This window comes from Magallana gigas, chromosome 10 (assembly GCF_963853765.1).
Source record: "Magallana gigas chromosome 10, xbMagGiga1.1, whole genome shotgun sequence".
In the NCBI taxonomy this organism is placed as follows: Eukaryota; Metazoa; Mollusca; class Bivalvia; order Ostreida; family Ostreidae; genus Magallana; species Magallana gigas.
Genome location: NC_088862.1, coordinates 788517 through 809286, shown reverse-complemented (window position 1 = coordinate 809286; position 20770 = coordinate 788517). Strand labels below are relative to the sequence as shown.

The 20770-nt window shown below is 33.2% G+C and overlaps 1 protein-coding gene across 7 annotated transcripts in view; it reads left to right on the top strand.

The window, feature by feature from the left end:
* The first annotated feature begins 317 nt into the window (after positions 1-317).
* LOC117683640 (serine/threonine-protein phosphatase 6 regulatory ankyrin repeat subunit A-like) overlaps positions 318-20770 on the top strand; it is a 59581-nt gene continuing 39128 nt past the window's right edge. For 2 of the 7 annotated variants that reach the window (XM_066072899.1, XM_066072893.1), the window contains exons 1-3: positions 324-441; positions 14371-14427; positions 14837-15438. In XM_066072899.1, coding sequence (XP_065928971.1) covers positions 14856-15438 — 583 coding nt within the window. In that variant the 5' untranslated portion in view covers positions 324-441; positions 14371-14427; positions 14837-14855. Of the gene's footprint in view, positions 442-2393; positions 2488-14370; positions 14476-14836; positions 15439-20770 lie in introns of those variants that run through there. The other 5 variants (XM_066072895.1, XM_066072894.1, XM_066072896.1 and 2 more) reach the window with 5 other exon arrangements.

Genomic DNA, 20770 nt, shown 5'->3' with positions numbered 1-20770 from the left:
TTATAACTCATAACCTTTTCCAAAAGGGTGTCCTTTCTTTTGCTAAATGAGCGATGGATTTTTCTTTTTGTCTGTTAAGACCTTTGAGGCTCTTTCCTTTTTTTGTAGACTTCAAAATGGACACCTTCCCTCCCTTGGTTGTTTTTTTTTGCTAACAATTATTAAATATTATTAAATATATCATTACAACACACGAAACGGTAATTTTCAATAGTCATCAAATAATATAGAAAAATTACTGTAATGGTCCTCCATAGAAAAAAAATTAGCCTTTCACGTATATGATTTTAGATCAAGAAATTTCATTGGTTATGATTATTTTACGTCAACCGGATGCATTAAAATGAAAGTATTCAAGTCAAAGAAAACGCCCAAGCTCATAACAGCCTCTGAAAACGGATTTTAAAGGTGAAATGATGCAAATGTAGTGGTTCAAGCAAGGTACTGTTATAATGTATGTTTATTTGTAATAACTAAGCGCAAACTTTTCCACATACAATTTTAAGAAAACCTCAAAATATCTATATAGTACGAGTTCTGAACTACTCACCACACCACTCGACATCATGCGCTTTTTTACTCCCAAATGGCTAGTATATTAAGTGTACGACATGGATGATTGCCCACCAAACGGGACTCAAACCACCATTGGGGGGGGGGGGGGTGCGCCAAACGTGGTAATTGGTAAAATTATTAACAAATGTGTTTATGTCAAATGTCTGTCTGTCTGTCTGTCTCTCTCTCTATCTTTCTCTCTCTGTCTTTCTCTCTCTCTCTCTCTCTCTCATGAGACTCAGATAGTGATTCATGCATGTGATGATTAAGTATAATTATATTTTAAGGAAGGATACGACGCCAGTACAAAACTGGAAAGTCACTGCCCCCAAGTAGATATCTCTTAAGATATTTAGTGAGCAGTTCCTATATGAGGAATAACAGGAAGAGTTTAATTCAAAAATAGAAACATATACTTGGGAAATCCACAAAAATACTGAGAAGATCCGTTTATTTTCACACTCAGAAAGTATACACTCGGGAAATTATAGGGGTATTCCAATTTAATTGCAACATACTATATTTGCCTTAATTTTTGTGAGAAAAAAAATCTAATATCTTGAAGGGGTGGGATGGGGGTTGGGGTTGGAATTGCATCAATGAACATATGCCAAAAGCCAAGAACACACGTAAAGTTTCTCATTTCAATATTTTTGAGAATGTGCACGAGAGTTTAAGAAAGTTAACTAATTGAAATATTCTTGACATTTCCACTATGAGGACCACGTTAAACCGAAACAACATGTTTAAGGAAACTGTGCACTAAAGTTGCTTTAACCCTTTTTGTGGGGTTTTATTGATGGTTCAAGTTTTTCTCACTTAGTCAAGGCTTGAAAATGTGTGTTTAGAATTTATCAAAAGTCAACAGAAGATGGATGTTACTAAATTTTGTAAATACATGTTAAGACAATTTATTTCATATAATCATTACCAATTGTGTATCAAGGAAAACAGAAGAAATATTTTCTCCAAATTATTTTTGAACAGAAATCCTCTACTTAAAGAAACGGAGGGTGTGTTGTTATTTATTTTTTAATACTTGTCCTTTTGTATAAATTCATTTGTTTATTAGACATTGCTGTTTTTAAGAATTGATATGTACAGTGTCTATTATGTTGAATATCAATAAAAGATAAAAAAAAAAAAAAAAAAAGCGAGGTGATGCTGGGAAACGAACGGTCCCGGGTTCAATCCTCGTCTTGGGCGTTACGATTATTTTTTTTTTCATTTTATTTTTGAGAACAAAAACCGTTTTTAATACCTTTTCTTTCATTATCATATAGTTAATATATTTTGTTGGTAAATTAAGCACAACATTGAATTAAAATATTTTTAATGGCTTAAAGGTGGCTTAAAGGAGGCTTAAAGATGGCTTAAAGGTAGCTTAAAGGTATCTTAAAGAAGTTTGGACATTAAGAACCTATAAGTTGTCCTTAAAGGTGGCTTAAAGGTGGCTTTAAGATAGTCTTTAAGCTGCCTTTAAGCCATCTTTACGCTTTCTTTAAGCCATCTTTAAGCAACACATATAGCTTAAAGGTAGCTTAAAGGTGGCTTAAAGATCGTCTTTAAGCTACCTTTAAGCATCTTTAAGCTATCTTTAAGGAGAACTTAAAGATGGTCATTCATCCTGTTGGACTTGGTTGTTTTTTTGCTAACAAAAATTATTAAATATATCATTACAACACACGAAACGGTAATTTTCAATGGTCATCAAATAATATAGAAAAATTACTGTAATGGTCCTCCATAGAAAAAAATTAGCCTTTCACGTATATGATTTTAGATCAAGAAATTTCATTGGTTATGATTATTTTACGTCAACCGGATGCATTAAACTGAAAGAAGTCAAGTCAAAAAAAACGCCCAAGCTTATAACAGCCTCTGAAAACGGATTTTAAGGTGAAATGATGCAAATGTAGTGGTTCAAGCAAGGTACTGTTATGATGTATGTTGATTTGTAATAACTAAGCGCAAAATTTTCCACATACAATTTTAAGAAAAACCTCAGAATATCTATATAGTACGAGTTCTGAACTACTCACCACACCACTCGACATCATGCGCTTTTCTCTTCTCTTAGTGTGAAAGAAAACGCACGCTTTTTTACTCCCAAATGGCCAGTATATTAAGTGTACGACATGGATGATTGCCCACCAAACGGGACTCAAACCACCATTGGGGGAGGGGGGGGGTGCGCCAAACGTGGTAATTGGTAAAATTATTAACAAATTGTGTTTATGTCAAATGTCTGTCTGTCTGTCTGTCTCTCTCTCTCTCTGTCTTTCTCTCTCTGTCTTTCTCTCTCTCTCATGAGACTCAGATAGTGATTCATGCATGTGATGATTAAGTATAATTATATTGTAAGGAAGGATACGACGCCAGTACAAAACTGGAAAGTCACTGCCCCCAAGTGGATATCTCTTAAGATATTTAGTGAGCAGTTCCTATATGAGGAATAACAGGAAGAGTTTAATTCAAAAATAGAAACATATACTTGGGAAATCCACAAAAATACTGAGAAGATCCGTTTATTTTCACAGTCAGAAAGTATACACTCGGGAAATTATAGGGGTATTCCAATTTAATTGCAACATACTATATTTGCCTTAATTTTTGTGAGAAAAAAATCTAATATCTTGAAGGGGTGGGATGGGGGTTGGGGTTGGAATTGCATCAATGAACATATGCCAAAAGCCAAGAACACACGTAAAGTTTCTCATTTCAATATTTTTGAGAATGTGCACGAGAGTTTAAGAAAGTTAACTAATTGAAATATTCTTGAAATTTCCACTATGAGGACCACGTTAAACCGAAACAACATGTTTAAAGAAACTGTGCACTAAAGTTGCTGTAACCCTTTTTGTGGGGTTTTATTGATGGTTCAAGTTTTTCTCACTTAGTCAAGGCTTGAAAATGTGTGTTTAGAATTTATACATACACGTACTGTGTCATTCTTAATCTTAAGTAACGTCATTTGATATTTTTGAGCAAGCCTATTCATCTTTAAAATTCGAAATACATGTGTTAGTTTTGATGCATTTGACATTATATAAATAGTGCCTGTTTGGGAGGGTAACTGTTGAAATTGACACCCCGAGACAACCATTGTCAACCCTTCCAAACAGGCACTATTTATTTTATTATTAATAATACTGAATGAAAACTTTACTGCTTTTTTATAAAAATGAAGTGAATTCTACGGCGAACCGTACGCGCATAATATACGCGCATGTAACAATTCATCGTGCGTTGCTAACGCTGAGGGTAATACAACGGATTACCAACTGCGTCTAAACCAATCAGATTTCAGTATTTAACATGAAAGTATAATAAAAATATTTGGTTACTTTAGATAAAAAAGGAATAACTATATGAATTATCTAAATAGTTACTTGCTAATGAAATAAAACAATTAATGAAACTAGATGCTGTCATTAGACATATATCTAAATATTACTTGCTAATGAAATAAAACAATTAATGAAACTAGATGCTGTCATTAGACAGTAATACCCGCACCAAATTTTTGCCCCTAAATAACACTGTTTTGTACCAGTTTAATTAAAAATGAAGGCCACATGCAAGCTCCGGTAATACATTTAAAAATTATAATTTTCATAACTGAAGGACGAGATCCCTTCCCATTTGATAATACACATGAGCAGCACTTTATGTGCAATTTGGGGTTGAACTGTTTGCAGTGAATTTTCAGTTAATCAATAATCTTAACATTTCATGTCATAGAAAGTATAATGGTCTATGTAATTATTACAAACAAAATTAAAAATCAAATTATGCCCCCTCACCGTGGCGGTTGCCGGTTTTAGATTTGCTTCTGTATGCCTACATGTACATCATCGTGTCCTCAGATTTAGAGAAGGGGTGGGAGTGAGGTGTCCAGACCCCCCCCCCCCCCCCCATGAAAATTCATTTATATCAATAGTAAAATTACCAACAATACACCTTGGACCCCAATGCCCTTACAGACATGTAAACGCTCTAACCCATTGCGCTTCAATGTTAGGTAACATTATTTGGGGGATAATATTTAATTAATATTCATACTTTATTGTTTATCTCAATAGGAAGTATACATCACAATATGCAGGTGTCCTGCACCACCTTAAAATAACTGATCTGTGTCTGTAGTTACGTAGACAACACAGGTCTGCATGTCTCATTAGCGGGTTCTAGTTTTACCCAGCTCTTCGATTACATGTATGTGTTTTCCATATGCAGAAAAGGATTAGTTAAGATCAGCTAAAGGAATTCAATGTGTTTTAATTGGATTATCATTATGATGTTGGCCAATAAAGGTAAGCATAATACATTTAGAAGCCGTAGCACAATAGAATGAGAAGCCAGCATACATACGTTTTACTTTCACTTTCTAAATGTGATCTCCTTTTGACAGCATACTGTATCATCATCTTTTAATATTTAAATAAGCTTATCATCGTTACCTATCCTATCGCATTTGTAAAGTTTCTGTCATTTTAATTGCAAAAGTTATTTGTTTTCATTTGTCAGACTTACACTATTGAGTTGACCCCATATTGACTCTGTATAAACAATTTCGTATTAAATTTGTGTATTACATGTAAGTAAGTGTATACACTTATCATTTTTATATGAGTTATAATAGGAAGGAAGGAGTATTTCTTTCTTAATGTATTATAATGCATCGAATACAATGTAGGTCATGACCTTATGTGACTGTTCTGATCCTACGAAACAGGAAAATACAAAATATCTTCTAATGTCATTATGATGCATCAAATGGTGAAAAGTACATTAATGACCCCCCGGTGTTGTCTTTAACACACCCCTCTTTATGAAATAGGAAATGATGATACACTGCATATTTTGTTAACTTCTGAGATCTGAGATCCTCATCCCTAAACCATATAATTTATTTTTGCTCTTTGTGACATTGCGCGTCAAATTGTATGTAGGTTATACCCCCTTGGAGACACTCTGACATTCTAGAACTAGAAATAATAAAGTATCTTATCTTATTCATATGTAGTGTTTGATCCATGTGGGTAATTCCTAGCCTAATAATGACACTGCCCTGTTAAGGAGACTTTAGAATAAACAGAAGGCGAATAAACATGCATATAGCATTTTGTTTATAAATCTTAAAAATTGAATTAAGCAATTTCCAAAATGTTTATGTGCATCAGGAGAGAAAAAGCAAGAAACGATTTGAAATTTGCTACTGTACACATGTAAGAATGTATTAAGAAGACTGAATCTTTAGAACCAGGTTAGTTTTTTTGTTTGTTTTTTTTTTTGGGGGGGGGGGAGGGGGGTTGTGAATGAGGAGTATAAACATTTATAATTTGAATCATTTATTGTTATTAATTTTAACTTGTCAACAGTTTATATTTGAGTTAGTTTGGGGGTGGGGGTTCCAAGTCATATATTTGACAATTTATTAATGTAATTTAAAAAAAGACTGAGCCATACTACAGTCATGAACATGAATAGTATAGAACAAAACACAAACTGATACATGTATATATACAAAGGAAATTTTACAATACATAGATGATTGATCTCTATCTGGTTTTTTAAATTGAATCATATATCATGTACATATTATATTATTGTTTCTTTGTTCAAGACATTTCAGATGGTATGTAGGTCATTATTGCAAGTGCTCTTCCTGAAATTATCAAATATTATAAAAACCATTGAGATCCCCACCTTAATCCAAAGATAATATTCCTTCTTAGGTCTTGGCGCATCAGATCATTATGGCATGTAAGTCATGACCCCAAGGGGTCATACTGACCCCCTTAGAATCAGAAATTGTCAATAATTTTTAAATTATTGATGTTTGATGATCGTATCTATATTTAATCTTTATTTTTAAGTCTCCCGAATGAAATTTGGAGACTTATTGTTTTTGTACGGTTCTTAATACATGTATTATTATTCTTCATCTTCTTCTTTTTCTTCTTTCCCGCTCTGAACGTGTTTCTCAGAGATGGCTGAACATAATTGTATAAAACTCTAGGATATGATAGGCCTGCATATCTAGTTGTGCACCCTGGATTGATTTTTCTCATTTTGGGTTAGACAACCACTTTTCGGGGGGGGGGGGAGGGACAAAAGGGTGTGGGGTCTAACATTGAACTTTGTAGGAAGAATCGTAGACTCTATTGTAAATAGTAACTTAAAAACGGACAAAGATAATAATATAGGGTTTTAAAAATCATATATTGACTATTATAAATGGCAATATATGGGGTTTATTAGATCTGACCGCTGGGGTCATCCCCACCCCCCCACGAATTTGAAATTACCAAATATCTCAGAAACTGTTATAATCATGACCCCTAAACCATATAGGTTCATGTTTCTGATGTCAAGGGGCATCAAATGTTATGTAGGTCATGGGCCCTGTGGGTGGTCCTGACCCCCTCAAACAGCAAGTCCCTTAATATCTTCAAAACAGTTGAGATCCCCAACCTTAAACCATATTTGTTTTCCCTCGGACTGAAATGTCACATTTTCATTGGATTAAACATGGCACGTGATTGCCTCATATATCTCTATGTAGGTTCTGTGAGGATTAATATTAGGCAATATGGCCGTCATTGGCCGCCGCCTCACCTATTCATCTCGATATTTCATATTATTTAACACAGAAATCGTGTTTAGTAAGTCATTAAAATATTTAGAGTAGTGGCCCTTTGGAATTATTTTTTAAATTAGAGTAGTTGCCCTTTGAATATTGACGTCACATTGTTGTGTCTGGAGCAGAACAAAATGGCAGCGTCTAAATTTGCTCAAATCTCTGCAGAAGTTTAAAATTGAATAGCAACAAAACATTGTAAGTAAACATGTGTGAAGCAAAGATTTTGAAAGAGTATTTGAAAGGTGAGATTGAAAATTTTGAAGAGTTTAAATGAGTTTAATTGGACGAGATGTAAGACATCTTGTACATGGCTTTGCGTAGATCACCGCTATTTGTGAATGAATATGTCGCTTGATAGTCCTCGGGAAAACAAAACACTTATTAGGTTAGTTACTGACTCACTACTGAAATATATTGGGTTGATCAATCTCATAGACGGCTCGGCTTCGCCTCGCCATCTATGAGATTGATCAACCCAATATATTTCAGTAGTGAGTCAGTAACTAACCTAATAAGTAATAATATTCTTGTTCCTTGTGTCAAGGGGCATCAAACGGTATGTAGGTCATGGGCCCCGGGGGTTGTCGTGACCCCCCTCGAACAGGAAGTGCACGAATATCTCGAAAACGGTTGAGATCCCCACCCCTTAACCATATATATTCTTGATCCTTAAAGGGCATCAAAGGGTATGTAGGTAATGGCCTCTGAAAAAGGGTTAGATTTAATTTTTCAAAACCTTACTGCACATCTATAGAACAGTCCCTATAATATCCCAAGATATGATGTGTCTATCCATTAAATCATAAGAGGAGTTCTGGGATCTAGGTTTTTTTTGTGATAAACGTCAATTTTTTGCTTCTATTTGACTCCCTTTAAAATGAAATTTAAATCTTTAAAACCTTATTGCACATCTATAGGACAGCCCAAAATATATTCCAAGAGATGACTTAGCTACTCCAAAAGTTGTAAGAGGAGTTCTGGGAACCATACTTTTTTTGCAAAAAAACGTCATTTTTTGTTGCCCACTGATCTCCTCAATAAAAAAAAATCTGAAACCTGATCGCACTTCAATATGACACCCCAAATCATATTCTAGAAGATCATTTGGCTACTGCCAAAAAAAATGACGTTTTTGAAACCAGTTTTTTGGTAAAAAAAAAAAAAGAACACGTCATTTTTCAGCCATTAAATGACCGCAGGACAATATTGAAAATTCCGAAACCTTATTGCACATCTATAGGATACCCTAAAACATATTCCAAAAGATGATTTGTCTACTGTTGAAAATGTAGGAGGAGTTCGATGAAGAAGGTTTTTTGTGAAATAGCGTCATTTTTTACCAATTATTTGACCCCCAGGACTAACAGAGAATTTTTGAAACCTTTTTACAAAACAACATAATACCCCAAATCAAACTTAAATTAAGTTTGCTGGTTCATAAGATGTAAGAGCAGTTTGAGAAAGTAAAACGTGACAGACGGACGGACGGACGGATGGACAGATTAGGGTAACAACAATATACCCGAACTTTCTTTAGAAAGAGCGGGTATAATAAAACAATTTAAGAGATGAATGTTCCCACAGTTAAGCTATATAGAGAAAAATCTCTCACATGAAAATGCGAAGAAGCTATTTTAAGTAGTACATGTATTTTTTAATCGATTGCATAGAATAACAATACCTCTCTCTCTCTCTCTCCCTCTCTCTCTCATAAATTTTAGCTTCTATCATGCGGGTTATGATCAATTAAAGTGTTTTTTTTTATATAAACAGCTTTTAATGAACTGTTAATTACCCGAATTCCCAAGCAGAATATATACGTCGATCATACTTAAAGGGGCATGGTCACGATTTTGGTCAATTTTTTTTCTGTTTTTATTATTTGCAATGCTTTAGGAATGTATTTCTAATGATCAAATGAAATTTGGGTGCCAGTCGTTGAGTTTTAAGTAAGATACAGGGCTTACAGTTCTTCGTTATGTAAACAAGGCTCGTGCTCTGTTTTTGTTTACATAGGTTTAATATACCAGTAACACATCTTTTTAAAGCTGGTTTGTCTATCTTATTTTTCATTTTAAGCATAAATTAACAGTTCCTAACGATTAACACGACATTCATTTTAGGTCTAAAACTGGAATTTTGACTTCAACATTCAAAATGTAAACAAACGCTTTGTTTACATAGCGAAGAATTGTAACCTCTGCAACTCGTTTATGACTCATCAAATGACACTCAAATTTTGGTGCCTATTAAAAATGCCTTACTGAAGCATTGTAAACATCAAAATAGAAAAAAATATTTTTTGACCAAAATCGTAACCATGTGCCTTTAATGTTTTTCAATAACTGTATATTTAAGAATAAAATTTGATGTCATAACACCAAATTTTATTTTTGAATATTCATTTGTAGAAAGATACTAATGTAATACTAAAGACTATGGGGTCACCGGGACCCACCATCCTTATATTCGAGCGTTTATAATCAAATGTTAAGCCAAACAATGCATTTCACCTTACGTACACTTAGACATGTCTATGCTCTCGATGTTTTAATCTGAAATAAATAATAAAGATCGTAAGGTATGTGATGTTTCATGGTAAAATTTCTTTGATATTCAAAAAAACGTTTGAGATATCTCTTCTTGTGATTACCGGTATACTTAAAGTAATAAAATTATTTACAATTTTTAAAAGTTTGTAGATTTAAGACCTACAGTCATCAAATCCCTCTGTCTTGAAAAAATCCAAGAAACATATCCTTTTTTTTTTCTTTCGAATGACTATAAATTAATCAGTTTAAAAATCAAGTTCAATGGGACAATGTAAATTAATGAAGTTTTAATAAAAGATAACTATATATACCAGCTTATATTATAATAACAATGGAAGAGTCGTTAAAACACTAGTTAGTATAACCAATTACTTAAAGGTGGGTATATTGGTAACTGGTCATATTTGAACACAAGGACACAAGGACGTAACTAAAATGGTTTTTTCTGGGGGGTTTTAGTTACACCATTGAACAAACGCGTTTTCTTCATATTGCACCATTGAAATCAGTCTAATGTAGAGGAATCCCCCAAGTTAAAGAAAAAAAAAGATAATTAAGACTCGCAAGTTGTACATTTTCTTTGCCAGAAGTAGTATGATTTAACTTTATTTGGACAATTTTTAGGGCTGTGTGTGTGTGTGGGGGGGGGGGGGGGGGGGGTGCGACCTCCTTTACTCCGCCACTGATTTACCGCTTATTCTATGAAATTTTTCCCTTTCCAAGTTTTGTGGCATGCAACATAAATGATAATTGATTAATAAGTAAGTAATAGAAAGTGTTAGACTTTAATGCATCCTCCATCCTTTGTTTATGTTTAGAACTAACCTACATTTTCACTATAATCAAAAAAGGGACCCCGCAAGTACATCTGATTGAAATTGATTAATAACGATACATGTACATTGATTTCTTTGTTTTAAATGATGGGGTGTATGGGTCGTATTTGACTAAAAACAGAATTCTTAAAAAGTCGAGCTATTCAACGGTAGTATTTTGTACGTAGATTTACATGTATATGTACATTAATTAATGAAGCAAATTATCTAATAGTTATTTTGATAATCTTGGATGCAGTTCGCCCTTACTCTAAAATTCACCTCCATTATATCTAGATATATCATTAATAAAATGGTAAAAACTTTCCATTTTAATATTTCCAATATTATTAAATTATAGCGTATAATACAGCAACGTTACAATATGAACAATATTATATGTTTGCAATGCACTTATTTTCGATTAAGGTCAGACGACACGTTCCTCAATTTTATATAACTTTTTCCAGGAATTTGTTGATGGTTTACAACTATTTTGACAAGCTTTCTTGCAAAAAAATTAGGGTACCTTACCAGGCATTTCTGCAAAATACTAGAGTACGCAATTTCCTATATAATCTTCTTGAAAAAACACTTGAATTGCTGATATAAAAATGAATACATCTACAGCACAGTAAAATTCACTTTATTGGAACTCTATCTCGGCCGGGCGGGGCTTTGAACTCACGACCTCTAGAACCTATACGCTTCTGGCAGTGAGCGGCCACGGTTCTAACCACTCGGCCATCTAGACACATAACCACATTCAATTTAATTTTAATCATTTTAAAAATAATTATAAAATTAGTATTTTTTATTGGAACTCTTTATTACGAGGAGATACGAAAAAGATTCTTGAGGAACGTGTCATCTGACCTCAAATGTCTTGAGTACGACTTTGAGAAAGCTTCATAGCTTATTCAGAAAATCGCCGCTTTGTAATCAGCCGGAGTACGAGTATGGGTATGAAAAAGTTTTAAAACCTCGATACCTTGAGTACGAGTACGGTTTGGAGCACAGAGTACGATTTGGAGTACGAGATTGTACTCAAGAAAGTTTTATTACCTTGGGGCCAGGTGTTCGTGACATGTATTGCCGATTGTCAAAAAATTGTAGAATTTCATTTTGTGTGCCATTGAAGGCCATAAAACCATCGTCTCTAAGTCCAGTGGTAAAGAACTTGAATTTTGACATTATATAGTTGGTGATTTGATACATTCTTGTATCTGAAATTTCTGGAGATGGTATTGCACCCATACTGCATCCTATGATTTGTTTAAAACATTTTCCATTGAGCTCAAAGTAATTGTTTTCTAAGACCCATTTTAATGATGAAGACTAGTAGACTAATTGTTCTCGAACAATTAGAGGTCTTTTCACCTTAATATTTTAATAAGTTACTAGATTGCTCAATAAGGTATACAAAACATTATCATACCTATAATTTATGTTGTTCTATAAAATGGTAAAACCACACACCTATAAGTGATTTTTAAAGAATTTTTTTTAAATTTCAAGCCATTTCATTAAGAATGCCATGTTGTTAATCGTAAACATCTATAGAATTTTTTTTCTGAATTTTTTTGCATTTATTCTGTACAAAACTGAACCAAGTGAATACTCTGTACACAAGCATATTAACAAAAAACAAAACAATAGAAGAGCGTGTTCTAGAGGCTAGCTATATTTGTACAATACGAATGGGCTGACTGTAAAAACAAGTTCCACTTGAGTAACCACAAGCGTTGATGTGATACCTGGCTGACCCAATTGAATATCTTATTGTGCAATCCAGCAAGCTATTGAAACCCTTACTATAATTCTGTATTTAAAAAAAATGAAAACTCATAAATTAACAGAGTTCCAAATCACCTTGGCCTTTGACCTTTATGTCCTTTTATTCGGCCAAGGTAGACGCCCCCATCCCAAGGGGCAATAACTGCTAGAAGGGGGGGGATGCTCAGGCCCTTCCGGTTTATGGATTAAAGAACCATCTAAGTATAATGAAGACATTGGTAAAAGTTTCAAGTCTCAGCCACATGGCATCTAGGCGTATTCATTTGTACAAATAAAGTTTTAATCATTATGAAAATGATAATAATGATTTTATTACGAGGAGATATAAACAAAAAAGATGTTCGAGGAACATGTCGTTTGATCTTAAGCACTGAAAAATGTTGCATTAGTAGCAGAGAAATGTGTAATTTTCTGCAAGTTTAGAATGTTTACATCTTGAAATATTATACGTTTTAAGAAGCTCGATTGTCGTGGCCATATTTAGACTGTATTGATTCCTTTAAAAGGTTTTTTTTATGTAAAGATATAGAAAATATCCAAATTTAAAAGGTGAATAATAGTTTATAACAAAACAAATCATATCTTAATATTAAAGGTAGATCTGACGGTGAATTTGTTGACCATCTGGCCTCTTTAAACATATTGTATTTACACATGCATGGTGATATAAACATGTACTTTCCAAACCGGTTTTTACCAAAATTATACTATTCTTATCACGCGACTATCTCTTGAAAAAAAAAGCTCTAATATGTTTCAAAATATGCTTGTAAACTGATTTACTTATAACATTTTGGAAGAAACATTTGGTACATTTTCCCTTTGTTTCCTTAGCATGTCCTTAAACGGTAGTGATTTTCTTACATGATATTTTTAACCCTTTGTATTACTCGATAAATGTAATAAAACCTAAAAAAAAAAATAGAAATTGACAATAAAATTGTAATTTAAAGGGCTACTAATATTGCGGAGGTTACGGTTAAAAAGTAAATTAATTTACTTATTAAAGAATTTAAACACTGTTCGTTATTGAGACATTTTAGTAGAAAAATTTTATCATCAAAATGTTAAATGTATTTTGAACATCAAACAGTACAAAAGAAAATAAAATATCTGTAAAAAAATAAATAAAAAATAAACAACGTCACTGACATTCAGGGATTTTATTACTGTATACAAGGAGATATGTGCTTAAAAATAAGAAAACTAATAGGAACTAACTTATGATTTTTGAACACCTGTGAACAAAATAGATGTAAAGTGATATAGTGACTATTGAAATTGTATGTTGTAAAGCACAAAAGACTCAGGGTGATATAAAGAGAGGATATTTTTATTAACTGTGCTTGCGTTATCTTGACGTTTTGTTTTTAACGCTATCCTGCGCCGTGGTGACAAAACATTTTGATTGTAAAATCGGGTACTAAAGATATCTTTTCATCATATGGAATAAAACTTCATATATCAATAAAATAAGTGTTGCTGCATAAATTAATTTGTTAGTTATGACTGTATAGTATGAAAAATATATGAATTATATATATAAATTTGTTAGTTATGACTTTAATGAAAAATATATGAATTATATATATAGATTTTATTTTTATTAACATTCGTACCGAGAACAATTTAGAGAGTTTGAATTTTCTGGGTTTTATGGTGAAAACAACAACATTGCTCTTTTAAACGTTTTCATGAGTGTTGAATTCGATTTAAAGATTTTATAATTAAAATGAGTGCAATGAAATTTGAGCTTAAAGATAACAGAAAAAGAACAATGAGAATTTCAAAATATGCCTGTCATTCATTTCATTGATTTACCCGCAACGAGTCATAATCGTGTTCACGATACGTTATATATAATTGTTCGAAAACGTTATTCAATTGAGATCTTTTTTTAATATTTTCATACTATTATCACACAAAGTTAGTACTTGTTTTGATCAGCTAACATACAATCACCAATATTTTTGTCAAACTTCTCAAAATTATTTATATTCAGATATAAGTGAATCTTAAAGTACTGCAATTAGCCAATTCGAGAACTTCAATTTAGCACGTGAGTACATTTGAAAAAATGTAGGTGTCCTTTTTGATCTGTGCAAAGGTACGTGACGTTCAGTTCAACATATTTAATTTTGTTTAATTTTTAATAACCAATTTGTGTCAAAAAATACTTCAAGTATATATATGACCCTTTAAATGAGACCCCCATCCCACATTCCAAGATCATGTGTTTTATCAAATGGCAAAAGCAGGGTCTTTTCTCGCCTTATGAGACCTTCCTTGCTGCTCGCAACGAGATTGTTAGTTATTATAATGTTTCGTATGTAATCTTATTTCAATTTTAAATGTACCTGTATAATATTCGCGTTTTTATGCCCCTTTACATATCCTATCTTAGTTAAAGTTTTTTGAGTTGTAGAAAAAATACCAAAAATAACCTTTCTTTTGCTTTTTTTTTTTAGATGTTTTGAGCAAAAGAGCATGGTCTTATCAAAATATGACTCTACTCGGGAAACAACAAATCTTGCTCGAATTGCCCGAGCTATCTTGGGTCCCTGCGTTGATGTACTGCGCGATGTTCTCACGAAAGAGATAACTCCACAAGATTTGAAAAAGGAAATTAATAAATATCCAGACAAATATCGAATCAGTAAACATCAAAAACAGGTTGTCAATAACGGAGATTACTCGAAATTTGACATTTCATTGCTTTACATATTTTTAAGAAACCTGGGTTCAATTCCTGAACATAAAAACAAATGGGGAACAGATCCAGATCCATATGATAAAAGCGTGTCAGCAAACATAGAACGAATTCGGAATTTAAGAAACAAGTGGGGACATTTTACAGATTTATCTCTTTCGGACTCAGATTTTGAACAACAATGGAAAATTATTTTTCAAACTGTAAAGGATCTGGAAGGTTACCTTGGAGCAACAACCGTGTACCAGGACGCCCTGAACAACTTGAAGACATGTGGTATGGACCCGGATTCAATACAGGCCTACATAAAAAAATTGTTGTTGGTTGAACAGTTGGTAAAGGATCTTGGAGATTTGAAAGGTAAAATATCAAATAGTTTAAAAACTAGAGCAGAGCTCGTGGCAAAGCCCCGAGTAGGTCTTCCGTTGTTGCTGCGAGTTGAAAATATATGTTATATGGTGTCAAACGATTATAATGACTATACTTTCAGTTCTGCTTTTGTTATAAAAACGTGTTGTGATTGAAAGCCTGTATATAAAACGTGTTTTGAAAAAAGAAAGGAAGATAATATTTTAGGAAAACTATTTGTCGAGCAGAGTTTATGTAATCGTTTCAAACATTCTTTAAAAAATGAGATGTTTAATGGCGAGTTAAATTTTCAAAGGGTAGCAAGCATTGTTATAAACAGTATGTACTCGTGATTCATGTCAGGAAGTGTATTTCTTTTTTAAACTAAACCCGCCTACAAAACACGTAAACTTTTCTCAAAGATAACTTCTATATTAAAATATTTCTAAATTTTTTGAAGACTATGTGCAAGTTTAGAATTGCGTGCTGACAAAATTTACAGACCCTAAAACGTACTACTACACCAAAAAAGCGTGTGGCCTACGTGCGAGAAACGTTTCGTGTAAACCTTTTAGAGTTTCATGTAAACCGTTTAGCGTTTCGGGCAAAGCGTGCGAGAACCGTGTGAAATGTTCATCAGATTTCATTCGGAACTCTCTGACAAGTTAATTGTTTCAAAATGGCGCCCGTGTTTTACATTACTTTAACAAAATAGAACGAATTTTTAACAAACAAAAGAAAGGTATATGTATTAAAAGACGACTAGTTACAGAGTACATGTATATTTAACGTTTTCATGCGATGTTTCAGTACTGAAACAATATTAAAATTCGCTATACATAAAAAATATTAAATAAAGTTAGTGAAACATGATTTCTATTTGAACAAACCTATATCAACTTTAACTTGCACGATCATGTTTTGATAGGCATGTATTTTTATTATTTATTTACATCGATAACTCCTACTGATAACTCTTACTGAGACCATTCGGCTGTGTACAAACAGCACACATAACCTCGGACATCGGGTGAGACCTGCACCTGGCTGAACCTGTCAATCAAACTCTGTGTATTTGTTTTCATTGGATGGTCAGGCGTCTCTCTTTTGTCCAAAGCCAATGGAAAATTAATGACTTCAAGGTAATCGGAATCAGTATTTGATGAAGCACACAATTTAAATGATAGAAAATTTATTAATTATTTGAACAAAATTAAATGTAAACATAGAGAGGAAAAAAAAAATTATTATTATGGGAATCTATACGCATGGTACTCAATTCAAATAGATTATATTATGATTTTATTATTTTATGTAGTAAAATCACCCTACCAACTGTTACTCAATTACATAATAATTGATGACCTGGGGCTATAAATGTTCTGAGCTGTGTGCGCTGAAGCGACACAAGATTCTCGGTCGCATGCGGCAATTGAATTAACACAGACTGGCCGAATAAACAAAGGGGTGGGAAAGTGAAACAAAATGTTACACATAAGAAGAATTCACCAAAAATGATTTTCGACAGATCTTGTCATCTTTTCTCCAATTTAAAAAAAATCCAGCGCGAGCACCTGTCAGCGGGGCGGGAGGAAAGGGGGGGGGGGGGGGCAGCAATGAGTTCGCTTCCACAATGAAACTAAAGAATTGATTAATATGTGACCGATAGAATCTAATCTAAAGTTGTTTAAACTCATGTGAATATTTTTAAAAATAATAATCGAATGCCTCAATTCAGGGCATTCCTTTATCGTGCTAGCCCCTACCGCAAACATGGAACTTTGATTATAATTTGATTTCATGTTTAAACTACCTTGTACGCTATCGTATAAATCAATGCTTAATCAACTGTACAAGTTAAATCAATTTATATTTGCATCTTAAACCAATATAATAGTTAAAAACATAATAAAATATAGTTGTGTCCGTGCAAAATATGAAACATAAACGCGTCATAAGGTACATGTAGAAGAATACGAACCGACGGCGGATCACTTTTCCACTCGCGCCGGATCTCCTCAGCCATGTGCGAGGGATGATCATCATTTAAAGGTTTAATATTTGAAGGGGGTGTTGATTTAAAACATTAATTGTACAGTTTTCAAAGTACTTTAATTACCTGAACAAATGAACCATTATTTTATGTCTAACGATTTTTCCGATTTGGAGTAATATCGTTCATTAATATTCATTTACACTCAAATATTTAATTAAATATATATACAAGTAGGACAAACTTTTATAACATAAAATTAAAACAGTTCTTGTATATACGGCTATATTAACTCAAACACGTTCATATGCATGTAAGTGTAAGTCGCGGTGTGCGAATCTTGTGTATTAAATAACCGCTTACCGCTAGGTAATGCAGCCGTGGCTGATCTCCTCGGCCGTGGACGAAGAATAGATTACGTAAAGGTACAACGCACAGAAACGCACAGCTCAGAACCAAGGAAGATTTGAAAAGCTTGCAGTATAATGACCTTACTCTATCAAATAGAAGTTATATATTTTAAACTTAAACCCCACAATTGATCTATGTCTATTATTGCTTTAGAGAATGACATTGCTTTTATTAATTAAATGAACTATTTCTTACTTGACATCCACTCGTTTAATCCACAAAAGATTTTGTGTAATCAAAACTAAAACAATTCTTGAGTTCGCGGCTAAATAAACTCATATATGAGAGACGCAACTCTCGTGTATTAGATAACTGCTGACCGCTAGGTAGTCCAGCCGCGACCATGGTAACCGATTTTCTCGGCCGCGGGCAAGGGAGAGCTTACGTAATGGTACACACACACATGCAGCTCTGATTAAAGGTAGATTTTAAATGCATGGAGTTAATAACTAAAATGTAATGCACAGAGTTTTTTAATTCCAAATTGTTGTGGTTTACTAGAAAAGAAAAAGAATGTTTTGTTTTCCAATTGCCGTTTTTAATGATTGTGCACTATAAGAACTTAACAACAATGACTTTAACTCCTAAAGGAAAAGCTTATACTCCAACAACAACAAAAACTCTTATGAATTAATGCCTCCTGTATAAACCAGCATACTTTCTGCGGCAACTTTATGCCAGTTGTACGCACAAAGACTTTCGTTAACTTGTCAAATGAAAACAGGTACATGTCAAAATGTAAAGCTTTTTACACTCATCCTACACAAATCACTTACAAAATAACATTGTTACGACCTTTATGAGATCCCAACAAGCAACTTTTCCAGCGACAGCCATATCAAAATCCTAACCGTTTTTGAGTTATTAAGCAAATTTTTTAGAGGCTATTGGCCCTTAATTTAAGGGGCCAGCCCTTTTTTATTGGTGTTAAATGAAAGCCCTTGATATTCTGCACAACTTTTATTGTACATGTCTTTACAAAATATTTTTCGTTAAAAAGATATAAAGGAAAATATGTCTAAATTTTTGCACTTTTTGGAATCCTGTTTTTTGACCCCCTACCTTTTCCTAAATAAAAAACGTAATCTAAAAACAAAAACTAATGTGCACCACTACAATATCTCTGCTATTCAAATTCGTTGGATTCCTATTCCCTGCTATCATAGTCTCGGAGCCTTTGTCTGGAAACCAAAGGCCCTAAAAAAATTTAAAAGGGGAATAACTCGTTACCGGAAAGGGAATTCTAACTTTTATGAATTGATGAAGATAGTGTTTTGTAAAGTCCATTAGCCCTGAAAATTTACAAAAAAATAAGAATAATCTTAACCAGCACAATAATAGAAAGGTCTTCCGTTGGAAACGGAAGACCTTAATAAAGAATCAACAAATTTTGCAATTATGTTATATAGTTCTCTTTTGTGATTTCAGTAATTTTAAATTGTCTATTTGCATTACTTAAAATGATATAAACCGCCAAATGCCTTAGTTTTTTTTTCATTGGGTAAATGTTTGTAGGTATGTCTTAAAACGCAGCACTGCTAAGATTTACTTTGTAGTCGCGCCGAATAGAAAGTACAGGAAATGTTAACTATGACATCACATAAAACAACAACTCATCAAAAATGCTAAAATATAATATAATACATATTTTCCTATTGTTATAGGTACGAAAACATTAAACTACATTAATAAAAGTGCCAATGCGTGCAACTTTGTAATCAAATAAATCCAACAACGATAAATATAAACAACCTATTGATCGCGGTGCACTTGTCGATGTGACGTCATATTTTAAATTTTGACGCATATTGTGTGTAGAGAGATAGGGATCAATCAATTTTTTAAAATGAGAAAATTCTTTTTATAGATGAACGGTGCATAATCATAAAACAATTATCATTCCATTAAATCCTATCTACTATGCTTGTTTTGATTCTGCATGTGAATATTTTTAGAGCGTGTGTTATTTCTTCTCTAGAGTGTTTAATGTACAAGTTCGATGTGTTTGACATTGGGAAGCCTATCTTAATCCTCGTTTTACAAGGGCATGCACTTAACAGATCATTTCGGGGAAGGGGGGGGGGATATATATTAAGGGAATGTTAAATGCTCCAATGCATTCTACATAGTAGTTAAGAAATACATACAATATTTAGCAAAGGTATTATCAATTCCAAACTAAGCTTATTTCTTTGATTTTTATTCTAATAAAAGATGAACCCAAAACAAAACAGCAGCACTTTTTAGAATCTACCAGAAAAGATGATTTAATCATCCTTTACAATTTTAATTCAAATAAGGGTTTATTTGTTTATTATTATCAATATTTTATCCATTCGGGAGAATTATCAACACATATAACGTGATCATCGATTCATAAGACCACACTAAGTGTCATACAAAGTAGCATTTACTGTACTGTTTCATTTAATATCACATTTATATCATGATAAAATAACTTTACATGAATATTTTGTTTTAACAGATGCATCGTTTTATGGATGTTTAAATCCGCTGATATTTTCATAGTAATCCTTAACAGTGCCGCGAATACAATACCGATCAGACCCAACCTGAAACTAAAGTAAACCACAACTAAACCACGGGTTTACTTTCTTGGTTTACTTTGGGTTTACTCCGGTTTTAGTTTTGGAAAATGCGTGTACAGTTGGGGGTTTACTTAAGGGACCACTCAGGGTTTACTTTCGGTTTTCTCGCGGCTTGCTATTATGGTCCTCTTTTAACATTGAGATGTGAATCAGACCCGTATCATATCTAATTATCTAACTGCCTGTAATTCTAACCCCTTGTCTATTCCAAATACACATGTAGCGTCTGCCTCAGGGGTCTACTTCTGATCGGAGTTGATTCTCGGGGTTTACTCTCTGGATTTACTTTGGGTTTACACCGGGTTTATTTCGGATTTATTCTGGGTCCACT